Below are 13,713 nucleotides of genomic sequence, written 5' to 3'. Positions count from 1 at the left end.
GTTAAATTTATTATTCATTTAAGTTTATTATTAAAATTATTATTTATTTATTATAAATTATTAGTTATTATTTAGTAGTTATTATTTTTAATAGTTTTGTCTTTTAGTCATCTTACTACAGATATTAGTGTTTTAAACACTGCAAATACAGTATTAATGTAACACTCATTTTAGTGTTCCTTTCTTCCAGTTTGAAGAAGTTTTTAAAGTATTTCTTATTAGACAAGTCTCATTATGATAAATTCCCTCAGCTTTTGTTTGTCTAAGAAAGTCTTTATTTCTCCTTCAGTTTTGAAGGATAATTGTGCTGAGCACAGTAATCTTGGTTGACAGTTTCTTCCCCACCAGCACTCCAAATATATTGTTCCACATTTTCCTGGCTTATAAGGTTTCTGCTGATAAGTCTGCTACCAGGCATATTGGATCTTCCTTACATGTTATTTACTTCTTTTCTTTCCGTGATTTCAGAATTTTTTCTTTGTGTCTTTGATCTTTGTGAGTTTGATTATAATGTGTCCTAGAGTCATCTTCTTTGTGTTCAATCTAATTAGTGATCTTTGACCTTACTTTACCTGAATATTTATATCTTTTTTCAGATATGGAAAGTTTTCTGTTATCATTTCCTTGTGTAAGTTTTCTACCCCTTTGTCTTTCTCAGTTCTTCTTTGACTTCTCATAGATTTTGTAAGCTTTCTTGCTTTTATTTATTTTTCTTTTCCCCATATTTTTAATCATTTTTCTTTGAGCTCACTGATTCTTTTGTTTATTTGATTAATTCTGCTTCTGTTGCTCTCTATTGCGATTTTCACTTCATTAATTTTTGTTTTAGTTGCAGAATTTTTGGTTTTTTAAAAAAGTTATTTCAGTCTCTGTTATATTTCTCTCATAAATTTCTGAATTGATTCTTCATGTTTTCTCTAAGTTATTTGGGCTTCCTTCAAAGAGGTATTTTAAATTTTTGGAGCGATCACAAATCTCTGTCACTTTGGGATTAGTCTGTAGTACCTTGTTTTGTTCTTTTGGTGTGATCGTATTTCCCTCAATGTTCTTAGTGCTTTAAAAGTGTGATGATGTCTGTGCATTGAAGGATTTGTAATTTATTTTAGTCTTCCCAGCCTGACTTTGTTTGTGTCTGTCCTTCTTCAAGAGGCCTTCCAGGAATTCTAAAGCTGACTGATTATTGCATTCCCTGAGCTTCTGACCAATTACAGCCATCTCAGTACTAGAGGATGCTTTAGGCCCAGGTTTGCTGAGTCCTGCAAGGGCTCCAAGGTTGACACAGCTTTCTGGCCCAGATGGACCTCAGAAAGACCCAAGGAAGGTATTTGGGCTGTGTGGGAATGCCATCCAGACACCTGAGGCCAGAAGACTCTCCTAGTGGTCCAGATGGGTATGCCTCCCAACAAATCTCTGCACAGATGGGATAGGTTCCCAACTACAAAGAGAGTGGCTGGAGTTGAGACACTGCCTCTTTGGAATGTAATGTGGGAAGGAGGCTGATTGGCTCACCTCATTGGCTCAGATTGGCATGCATCACCCGACAGGTCCCAGTATGATCTGGGCAGTTTCTTGACTGCAGCAAGAGGGATTGGAGCCACGACTGGCCCCTTCATATGGATATGCCTGTCACATGGGCCCAGTTGGGCCTGTGTCTCCCAGCAAGTCCCTCCATAGATAGAATTATTCCCTGACTACAGCAGGAGAGGCTAGAGGTGAGACTGTGCCCCCTTAGGATTTGCTATGGGACAGAGGATTGAGAACCTGGTCTTGGCTCAGAGGGGTGTGCATCGCCCTGAATGTTCCTGCACATACTTCTCCAACTGCAGTGAGAGGAGCCAAAGCTGAAACTGCACCACCCTGGGATCTACTGTTGGATGGAGGTTTATGTGCTTGTCATGTTGGCTCAGATGGGTGTATGTCTCCCAGCAGGTCCCTGCATAGACAGGAGAGTTCCCTAACAGCAGGAGGAGGGTTTGGATCTGAGACTGGACCCTCTCAGGATCTGCTGTGGGATGGGGGCTGGAGAACCTGATCTGAGCATGCATCTGGCCGGTAGACCCTGTAAACAAGATAGTTTCCTGGTTGCAGCAGGAAAGGCTGGAGCTGAGACTGGGCTCCCTCAGGATCTCCTGTGTTGCAGAATCTGGAGAGCCCGTCTTGTTTACCCAGACAGATGCCCCTCTTCTGGCAGATCTCTGCACAGAATTATTTTCAGACCGCAGCAAGAAGGGTCAGAGCTGAGAATGGACCACCTGAGGATCTGCTGTGGGATGGAGGTTGGTGTGCCTGTCTCATTAGCTCAAATGGCACCCATCTCCCAGCAGGCTCCTGTTTCTGCACAGACAGGATGCATCCCCTATTGCAGCAGGAGGAGCTGGAGCTAAGTCTGGGGCCTCCCTTGGGATCTGTGGCATGGAGTCTGGAGACCCTTGTCTCATGACTCAGAGACACACCCATAGGAGATAACTTTTCAACTTCTTCTAGTAAGCAGTCATTTGAATCATTAAGTATTTTTGGTGCATTATACATAACCACACTTAATTACATTCACACCTGTACTTTCTTATTGCTACCTATATTTGAGGAATAGGTCTTTCCCTTCTTTCCTTCTATATTTAAAACCTTTTATCTATATTTTCTTCTCATGCCTTGTGTCTAATCTCAAACCTTATTCTCTTCTTGATCTTCGCTAACTTTGTTGTAAATGTGCTCCTATTCCAATATTGAAACAAATGGGCAAACTTTCCAACATTTGCCTTCTCCTCATTTCAGCTGAATTTCTTGACAGTGTAGTTCACACTTCTTTATCTTTGATGTATTCAGCTGCTCTCACCACGTTTTTAAAATCCAGTGGGCAGGAGTCACCCATGAACTTTTAGTTGCCAAATCCAGTGAACACTTTTCAGTTCTTGTCTATTTGACTTATTTCTGGCATTTATCAGTGTTGACCTTACCATAACTCTGAAACTTTTCCTCTGTCTTGCTTAGCTTATATGATACCTTTTCCCTCAGGTTTTTCTTCTTTTCTGGCTCCTCTTCTTCCTTTTCCACAGCTGGCAATTCCTACTCTTACAGCTCTTCTAATGTTTTCCTTTCCTTTCCTTTATCTTTAGGCAAAGGCTATGGCATATGTGTGTGTGTGTGTGTGTGTGTGTGTGTGTGTGTTCTAGCAGCCTCTTTCAAATGAATTCCAATGGATTCTAACACTAAGCTGGAGTGTCAGGTACTACTTGTGATTTCTTCTCTTTTAGCTTCCTGGGAGTTTTACAGAATCTACGCTAGCCATCACTACTTCTCACAGTCTTTTCCTGACACTTTTTTTTCTCCCTTTCTCCAGTTTATTCACTTCTCTTTTAGATTACAGAACAATTTTCCTCTGTTCTCTCTACATCCAGTCTGGCTCTCCTCCAGTCTCTGTTCCACGGAGCTACTGAAAACCCTACTAAGAAACAAATTTTGTAGTATCATTTCCTTACAATGCTTCAGTAATTAATGTTAACGTTTAGGTTAAAAACAGCCTTATCTTTAAGAAAATTTTAAAACTGATTTAAAATTTATATAATGTGAAATAAATCATGTTAAAGTATACAATTCAGTGGCATTTACTGCATTCACAGTGCTCTGCAACCATAATTTCTAAGTACTTCTAAGTTTTCATCACCCCAAAGGGAAACTCCGTATGCATCAAGCAGTCATTTGTCATTATCCCCTCCGGCTAGCCCCTTTCATCCATTCATCAACTTTCTGTGTCCATGGATTTACCTATTCTGGAGGTTTCATATGCATGAAATTATCACTATATGTGACATTTTCTGTCTGTTCTTTTACTTAGAATAATGTCTTGGAGGTGCATCCCATTTTGTTGCATATATTAGCACTTCGTTTTTTTTTTTTGATTGAATAATGTTCCATTGTATAGCTATACCACATTTGTTATTCATTCATCAACTGATGGACATTTGAATTGTTTCTGCCTTTTGAATGCCTGATTTTGATTCATTTTTGTAGAGTCCTTAGGTTTTCCTAAGTATAAGATCATTTCATCTGGGAACAAGGCTAATTTAATTTCCTCTCTTTCAATTTGGATGCCCTTTATTTCTTTGTCTTACCTAAACGCTTTGGCTGATTTATTCTGGGCAAATACCTGTGAAGAGTGTTTAATTGCTGGGTCATATGGTAATTCTATATTTAACTTTTTAAAAAAATTGTCTACCACAACATCTGCAACAAGATAAATTTTCTCCAGCAACTTATGAGGGTTCGAGTTTGTGTACATCCTCACTAATCCTTGTTATTTTATTTTCCAGTTTTAAATACTACTAATATCTAACTCAGTGGGTATAAAGTTATATCTCGTTGTATTTATGATTTGCCTTTTCCTAATGACTAATGATATTGTAAATGTTTTATGTGCTTGTTGTCCATGCATACATCTTTTTGAGAGAAGTGTATATTCAACTTATTTTCCCGTTTTTTTATATGATTTTTATTTTTAACCAAGAAATACCTTTTAAGTGATCAGACCTGGAACCTTGCCAGGTTTAATGATTATCAAAGCAGAGCCATATTTTGACTTTTGAAGTTATCTATTATTATAGTCTTGTTTTTCATAATTACTTGAATATTATCAGCATCTCTGGACCCTTTGTACTTAAAACATAGTATTTTAAATCTTTATATTGAAATATTCAGTACGTCTTGAAAGTTTTAATATAGAACACTCTACTTTGCATTTCTTTATATCCTAAAATGCAATTATAAAAAGGGTGTCTTTCCTCTGCCAATTAAGTAGCCTTCATTGGTTGATATTGAACAAATTGCTGATACTTGTTTCTGTCATGTTTACTTTTTTAAAAAAATATTTTTTGCTTTCTTGTTGATACTTCCAAACAATTGCTAGGTTAATTTGTCAGTTGCAAATGTGAAATAAAATTTTCTTTAGCAGTCTTTCAAATAAAATTTTCGTTGAGACTGAAGAGATACTGGATTACAATCAACATTTGTAGATATGTCATATATAGAGAACCAAAAAAATTGTAAATCTGATATAATTATCAGTGTGCCATATGGACATGGCTCATGCCTGTAATCTCAGCATTTTGGGAGGCCGAGGCAGGTGGATCACTTGAGTCTAGGAGTTCAAGATTAGCCTGGGCAACATGGTGAAACCCCATCTCTATAAAAAATACAAAAATTAGCCAAGTGTGGTGGTACACACTGTAGTCCCAGCCGTTTGGGAGGCTGAGGTGGGTGGATCATTTAAGCTCGGTAGGCAGAGGTTGCAGCGAGCCGAGATTGTGTCTCTGCACTCCAGCCTAGGTAACAGAGCGAGACCCTGTCTCAGAAAGCAAAACAAAAACACCCAAATATCAATGTGCTATGAGACCTCATATTGTATGTGTTCATTCCCCCAAATTGGAGCATTTTAAGAAGCAAGAAGAGTGCTCTAAATTAGTTTATATCTTGCTTTTCTCCTTATGTTCTGTAGATTCTTTAGTACTCCATAAGAAAAATTTGCTCTAGAAATCATGAAAACTGCAAATGCGTTATATCCTCTATGAAACCACTTTTAATTTAGTTGATAAACCCTGATCATTGTTGCACTATACATTCAGAAAATGTATAGCAGTGACTATTTTGTAAATATGAAGAGTTCATATTCAGCACATTCAGCAATGGCTTATATCTAAAATGGTTATTGAAGAATACTTTAAAAAATGTCTTTGCCTAGAGTCTTTAAAGCTGGCACTTTAAAACTATGTTTCATGGATTGTCAGTTGGAATGGACTTCAGGAGGTCCGTAAGTCCATGAAATTACAGTTTTTTAACGTGTGAATTTTTCTGAGGATACATAATTTTTATCATATTCTCAAAAGAATCTAAAACTCAAAAAATGATTAAGAGCCACTGATATAAAATGTTGATAAAGGCCATGGTGGATCACATTATACATTGATTCTCATTCTTCAGAAGCTTTGCATGTGTGAGTTTACCTGCTCACTAAAATGTACTTGTAAATCCAAAACCAGTACTCAGGGTGCTTTTATAGTCATTTGTAGACATATGTGGAGAAGCAAAAAATTTGAGTCACCTTATGTGTTCATTCCTCTCTGAGGTCAAAGAAGGTAATGGTTTGCCTTGTTGTTTCAACTGTCATACTGTAAACAAGTGTCCTTTTCAATGCATATATAGTGACATATTAATCACATTTTTTTGTTGTTGATTTTTCTGTTTAAAAAAATCCCGAGCATAGTGCAGATATGCTGTCTAGTGTTTCTAAGCATAAGAAGGCTGTGACACACCTTAGAGAATAAAAGTCTGTAATAGACAAACTTGGTTCAGGCATGAGTTACATTACTGTTGACTGTGAGTTCATTGTTAATAACTCAAATATGAAGTATCAATGTCTGTATAAATAGTTAAATATAATTTTATATAGATATAAATATAAATCATTAAAATACAGAATCTTTAAACAGAAACATACATTTTAGAAATTATGTATTGGCATTGGTTGACAAAGATGTTGTTTGGAGAGGTTTGCAGGAAACTAACCCTGTCTTTTTCCCAGGAACAATAATTCTGCAGGAGGCAGAACCTGTTTTCCAGGTTGGAATACAGTGGCATGAACATGGCTCACTGCAGTTTTGACCTCCTGTGCTTCTTCTGCCCCAGCTTCCAAAGTAGTTCGGACTACAGGCACATGTCACCATGCCTGGTAATTTTTGTATTTTTTGTAGAGACAGGGTTTCTCTTGCTCAGACTGGTCTTGAATTTCTGGGCTCAAACAGTCCTCCCATCTTGGACCTGCAAAGTGCTGAGATTAGAGATGTGAGCCTCCATGCCCAGCTCTAGTTAACCTTTTGCAGTGTTTTTTTGTTTTTGTTTTTTTTAACTTAATGTTTCTAAATTCCTTCTAGGGTAAACATAGAAATTTCTTCTAGGCTAATACATAGAGACTCGGTCATTTACCACTTCATAGTATCACACATCAGATACTTCTGACATAACCATGATAAATGTTAGTGGTTTCATGGTCTTATTTACACTCCAGCTCTACCAGAATTCACTAATCTACTTCAGGTTTCTGTCTGAAATACTCTCTTTTTTCTTTTCTTTTCTTTTTTTTTTATACAGAGTCTCACTCTGTTGCCCAGGCTGTAGTGCAGTGGCCCCATCTCAGATCACTGCAAACTCTGCCTCCCGTGTTCAAGTGATTCTCCTGCCTCAGCCTCCCGAGTAGCTGGGACAATAGGTGCACACCACCACACCCAGCTAATTTTTATATTTTTAGTAAAGACGGAGTTTCACCATGTTGGCCAGATGATCTGCCTGCCTTAGCTTCCCAAAGTGCTAGGATTAACAGGCATGAGCCACTGCACCCGGCCTCTGTCTGAAATATTCGTATTGTTCATCATACAGTATATTGGGCTATAGTACTGTATTTTGCTCCAGGGTGTTGATAACCATTTATGCTGAGTTTAGCCATTTTACTTAAGAGTCTACTAATTCATTGTAGGTAAAGAATTACTAGTTTGGCATGGTGGAGCATGCCTGTAATCCCAGCACTTTGGGAGGCCGAGGCAGGCGGATCGCTTGAGTCTAGGAGCTCAAGACCAGCCAAGACAACATGGCAAATTCTATCTCTACAAAAATTACAAATATTAGCCAAGTGTGGTGGTGCATGCCTGTAGTCCCAGCTACTCAGGAGGCTGAGGTGGGAGGATTATTTCAGACTGGGAGGTAGAGGCTGCAATGAGCCATGATCATGCCGCTGTGCTCCAGCCTCAGAGACAGAGCAGTACCACAAAAAAAATTAGAAGATTTCTTTATCTAACAAATATAAGTTGTATATTTGCATAGTTGATTGCATTCATGAAGTCAAAGTATTTTTTATTCATTAAATCTAAAGGAAGTTGGAGCTCTCTGCTTTTGATAACATGAAGTAACAAGTACTGTACTTATCCTCCATCTAAAATGATGATTAAAGAAAATTTGTGTGTTTATCTCTTAAGACACAGAGCAAGCATTTGATAAAATCCAACATCCATTCCTCATAAAATCACTCCTGAAACTGGTGATAGAGAGGAACTTCCTCAACCTGATAATTAGCGTCTATAAAGAACCGATGGTAACATTATATTTACTGGTGAAAGTCTGAATGCTTTCTCACTAAGATCAGGAATAAGATAAGGATGTCTGCTTTCACTGCTTCTGTTCGATATTGTACTGGAGGTTCTAGCCAGTGCAATTAGTCAATAAAAAGAAGTGCTTCTAGATTAAAAAACAGAAGTAAATCAATCATTATACTTCAGTGATATGATCATCTATGTATGTTATTCTGTAGAATCTACAAAAAGGTACTAGAATGAATAATTGAGTTTAGCACACTTGCAGAATATAAGATCAGTACTTAAAACTCGTGTAGTTTTCTGTACTAGGAAAAAAAATTTGAAATTGAAATTTAATAAAAGAAATATTTTCTATCACATAAATAATACAGTATACTTGGGGACAAATCTGACAAAAGATCTGGAAGACCTTTACTCTGAAAACTGTAAAAACATTACTAAATGAAAATAAGTGAACAGTTTCCTTACGTATGATACTAATAGAATGATCCATTTAAAATTGATTAATTGTATATCAGCTATATACATAAGCCAAAATTTAAACAGTTGTACACCTTAAATATGTACAGTTAATTTTGTTAATTCAAATCCCCATACTACTGTTAAAACATATTAGAAAAACAAACTAAAGGAATTTATGTTCATATGACAGTAAATGAGTTGCCTGAACTCACCTCAATTTTTTTTTTATTATACTTTAAGTTCTAGGGTACATATGCACAACGTGCAGGTTTGTTACATATGTATACGTGTGCCATGTTGGTGTGCTGCACCCATTAACTCGTCATTTACATTTTTAATCCTAGGATGAATCCATCTCTAAAAAGTACTGAACATCTCTGAAAAGTTATGAATGTGGTATAGATGTTCTCCCATAACCTCCTATGTATCAATTATTGTTATCAGGAAATCAGAACTAGCTTAAATAGTCATAACATTGACCATCTGCTTTCCTTGTTAAATACATTTGACTACTAACTTAATGTTTTCAGTTAGCCCTCTAAAATTTGAGAAAGCAGCATCTTTTTTACCTTTTTGCCTGATTTCTACAGGCTTTCTGATATATAGCTGGCCCTCTAGATCATTGTTGGCAGTTTGAAATATGTGTGATTTGATGCAGAGTATTTTAAATATTATAAATATTTGATCAATATTTTTATCATATAAATTTTTCTTTAAAAAAATAAAATTTAGAGATGGGGTCACATTATGTTGCCCAGGTCTTGAACTCCTGGGCTCAAGTGATCCTTCTGCCTTGGCCTCCAAAAGTGCTGGGATTACTGATGTGAGCCACTGCACCCAGGCTAGAGTATACTTTTGATAAATATTTTTGATTACGTAGAATAATTTTACGGTGAGTTCAAAGTAGGCTTTTGCAGTTTTTATTGTGGACATGTATTTATACTGTTAGTTTCAGGATATCTTTACTTATCATCTCCTGTGTTTTTAATCATGATGTTTCCTTTTCAAACAACACAGTATGATGAAAGATCAGTTTTCAATGAAATCATTTATAAGTATGTACTAGCTACTGCAACTTCGGGGTTTGGAAAGGAAAAATTAAAGTGCGCTATGTTTACATGTTGGAAACATGTTGGAGAAATCAGTCTAGGATTGGAAGAAGATGGGAAGATTTAGGAGTAATTGTTAATGGGTACAAGGTTTCTTCTTAGGGTGAGAAAATGTTCTAAAATTATTTGTGGTGATGGTTACACAAGTATGATTATACCTAAAATCATTGAATCATACACTTTAACTGGATAAATAAAAGGCTTTTATATTGGAAAGGAAATAGTAAAACTGTATCTGTTTGTAGATAACATGATCTTATATACAAAACAAAAATCTTAAGGAGTCCCCTAAAAATCTATTAGAGGTAATAAATGACTTTTCACACTACCCACATAGGGGTCCATATGGCGTTCTGGATTCCCATCATAGCTTAAAGCGAAACTTTTCACCATGTCCGTAGCCCTTGATGTCCTGCAAATGAAGGAGGAGGATGTCCTGCAAATGAAGGAGGAGGATGTCCTTAAGTTCCTTGCAGCAGGAACCCGCTTAGATGGTACCAATCTTGGCTTCCAGATGGAACAGTACATCTCTATGAGGAAAAGTGATGGCATCCACATCATAAATCTGAAGAGGACCTGGGAGAAGCTTTTGCTGGCAGCTCGTGCCATTGTTGCCAATGAAAACCCTGCTGATGTCAGTGTTAGATTATCCTCCAGGAATATTGGCCAGAGGGCTGTGCTGAAGTTTGCTGCTGCCACTGGAGCCACTCCAGTTGCTGGCCACTTCAGTCCTGGAATCTTCACTAACCACATCCAGGCAGCCTTCCAGGAGCCACGGCTTCTTGTGGTTACTAACCCCAGGGCTGACAACCAACCTGTCACAGAGGCATGTTATGTTAACCTATCTACCACTGATTTGTGTAACACAGATTCTTCTCTGCACTATGTGGACATTGCCATTCCATGCAACAAAAAGGGAGCTCACTCAGTGGGTTTGCTGTGGTGGATGCCGGCCCAGGAAGTTTTGCGTGTGTGTGGCACCATTTCCCATGAATACCCATGGAAGTTCATGCCTGATCTCTACAGAGATCCTGAAGAGATTGAAAAAGCAGAGCAGACTGCTGCTGAAAAGGCTGTGACCAAGGAGGAATATCAGGGTGAATGGACTGCTCCAGCTCCTGAGTTAACTGCTACTCAGCCTGAGGTTGCAGACTGGTCTGAAGGTGTGCAGGTACCCTCTGCACCTATTCATCAGTTCCCTACTGAAGACTGGAGCGCTCAGCCTGCCACAGAAGGCTGGTCCGCAGCTCCCAGTGCTCAGGCCATTGAATGGGTAGGAGCAACCACTGGAAGATCTTAAGCTGTTCTTGCACACACTCTTAAGCAACATGGAAATAAGGTTGATGGAAAATAAACATCAATTTCTTAAAAAAAAAAAAAAAAAAGTAATGCATTCAGCTAGGTTGACAGATAAAATACCAAGATAGAAAAATCTATTGGATTTTTGCACAGTATTAGTGGACAAACTGAAAATGAAGTTATGAAACAATTTCATTTAAATATCTTAAAAAGAAATAATGTACTTAAGTATAAATATAACAACAGAAGTGTGAAACTTATACTCTAAAAACTACATAACATTGAAAGACATTAAAGGAAACTAAATGGAAAGACATTAAATGTTGATATTTTGAAAAGATTTAATATTTTTAGGATGGCAGTTCTCCCCCAAATTGATCTAAAATAAATTTAAATTTCCTACTAAAATCACAGCTAAATTCTTTGCACAATTTGACAAGCTGCTCTTAAAATTAATATGGAAATTCAAGGGACCCAGTATAGCCAAAACAATCTTGAAAAAGACCAAAATTGTGTTTCTCACTTCCCAATTAAAAAACGTATGATGAAGCCATACCAATATGTAGTTCTGGCATAATGATAGACATATCTATTAATGGTATAGAATTGAGAACAGAAATAAACCTTCACATTTATGGTAACCTGTCTTTCTATAAGTGTGCCATGGCATAAAGAATAGTCTTTTCAATGAAGGGTACTAGAACACCTGCCCATCCATATGGAAAAAAAAAGCTGGACCCCTATCTCATATGTAAAAATTAACTCAAAATGAATTAAAGACTTAGCTGTAAGAATTAAAACTGCAACCATTAGAAGAAGACATAGGGATACATGTTTATGACCGGGCATAGGATATGGGCTGGCAAATGATTCTTAGATAGGTCACGTGCATGAGCAATAAGAGAAAAGAATACATAAATTAGATTTTGTCAAGTTTTGAAACTTTTGTGCTTTAAAGGACACCATCAAGAAAGTGAAAAGACAACCCACAGAATGGGAGAAAATTGCACTCACATATCTATTTTATCTTGAATATATAAAGAATTATTTAGACTCAATAATGATGAAAAGACAAATAACTCACTTTTAAAAATGGGCAGAATATCTGAATAGGCAGTTTCCCAAAAGAAGATATACAAATGACTAAGGAGCACATGAAAAGATTCTCAACATAATTAGCTGTCAGGTATATTCAAATCAAAACTACAATGAGATACCGTTTCACTCCTGCTAGGATGATGGGTATAATCAGAAGAACAGAAGTTTTGGCAAGGATTTGGAGAACCCTAAGCCATTGCTGGTGGGAATGTTAAATGGTGTAGCCTTTTTGGAAAAGAATCTTGCAGTTCCTTAAATATTTGAACATAGAGTTGCCACACACAGCAATTCTGCTCCTAGGTGTATACACAAGACAAATGAAAATGTTTGCACAAATGTTTATAGCAGCATTATGTATAATAGCCTAAACATGGAAACACCCCAAGTGTGTTACTGATAAGTGAATAAACAAAATTTGGAATATCCATACAATAGAATATCATTTGACAAAAAAGAAATGCAGTACTGATACATGTTACAACATGGGCAAATTTTGAAAATATCATGCTAAATGAAAGAAGCCAGTCATAAAAGCACACATGTTTTATGATTCCGTGTCTGAGAAGTGGCCTGAACATGCATATTTTTAGAGACAGAAAATAAATTAGTGTTTGCCTAGGACTTGTGAGGATGAGATTTTTGCAAGTGGTGACTCAAGAGTGAACTGGTTTTTTTGGGGGGTGTTGAGAAATGTTCTAAAATTGATGTGGTGATGCCTGTACAACTCGAAATATACTAAACACCATTGAACTGTACACTTCAAAGGGATGAATTGTGTAGTATGTGAATTATGTCTTAAGAAGCTGATAAATAAAGAATATATATTTATTGGGCTGTTTTACCCTTCAAATGGATTTTACCCATATGTGATATTTTTTACCATGATACATTGATCATTTGCAGAGTTTTTGTTCCTTAAATTATGCATATCCTACAAATGTAAAATGTCTCATTTGTCAATATCACTATTAAACAAGAAAATAGTCTGTAAGCATTGGGAACCTCGCTGGTGGATATGAGTTTTACATGATCATAATTTTCAGAGACCCAGGGAGAATTATCTCCCATTTTTTGGTTAGTTTTCCGTACACTGTTGCCTAATTGTCTTTCTGAAATACAGATTTATCATGTAACTCTCTGATCCCAGCCTGCTTGTCATTGTCATGCACAGTTAGTCCTTCATAAAATATGCTATTATGGGCCCCATCTTTTACTAAATTCAGAGAAAGCCTGCCCATGTCTCTGTATTTTTGTGCGTATGAGTTTATTTATAATTCACTTTAGTTTATTTTTCTTGTTTTCAGCCTGGTAAAATCTTCAAACTTCAAGAACCAGCGTATCTGTCATTTACTCTTTGACCTTTTCATTATGCCCCATATTCTTTGGTGCTTTCCAAGTATTTTGTTCGTACCTTTGTTATAACACTGCTTGTATTTTGTTTTCATGCTTACTCCTCCACTAGAGCTATGAACTTCTGATGACTTTATTTGTGCTTGTATTGCCTCACAGAGTACTTTTAGATATAATAAGAGTCTCTTGGATTAACAAGTGCCTAATTTTATTGTGGGTGCTCAGTAATACTTTTATTTTGATGATGTTATAATTGAGGTATG

At 36.8% G+C, this 13,713-nt stretch overlaps 2 protein-coding genes across 15 annotated transcripts in view; both read left to right on the top strand.

Moving 5' to 3' along the window:
• ADK (adenosine kinase) overlaps positions 1-13,713 on the top strand; it is a 563,812-nt gene that overhangs the window by 209,728 nt on the left and 340,371 nt on the right. The gene's annotated exons all lie outside the window — the stretch shown is intronic.
• LOC135965113 (small ribosomal subunit protein uS2-like) lies at positions 9,421-11,088 on the top strand. The gene has a single exon (XM_065520881.2). It carries the CDS (start codon positions 10,095-10,097, stop codon positions 11,001-11,003), a length of 909 nt encoding a protein of 302 aa, XP_065376953.1. The 5' UTR covers positions 9,421-10,094; the 3' UTR covers positions 11,004-11,088.

This window comes from Macaca fascicularis, chromosome 9 (assembly GCF_037993035.2).
Source record: "Macaca fascicularis isolate 582-1 chromosome 9, T2T-MFA8v1.1".
Taxonomy (NCBI): Eukaryota; Metazoa; Chordata; class Mammalia; order Primates; family Cercopithecidae; genus Macaca; species Macaca fascicularis.
The sequence above is the reverse complement of the archived record's forward strand: the minus strand, read 5'-3'. Positions and strand labels throughout refer to the sequence as shown.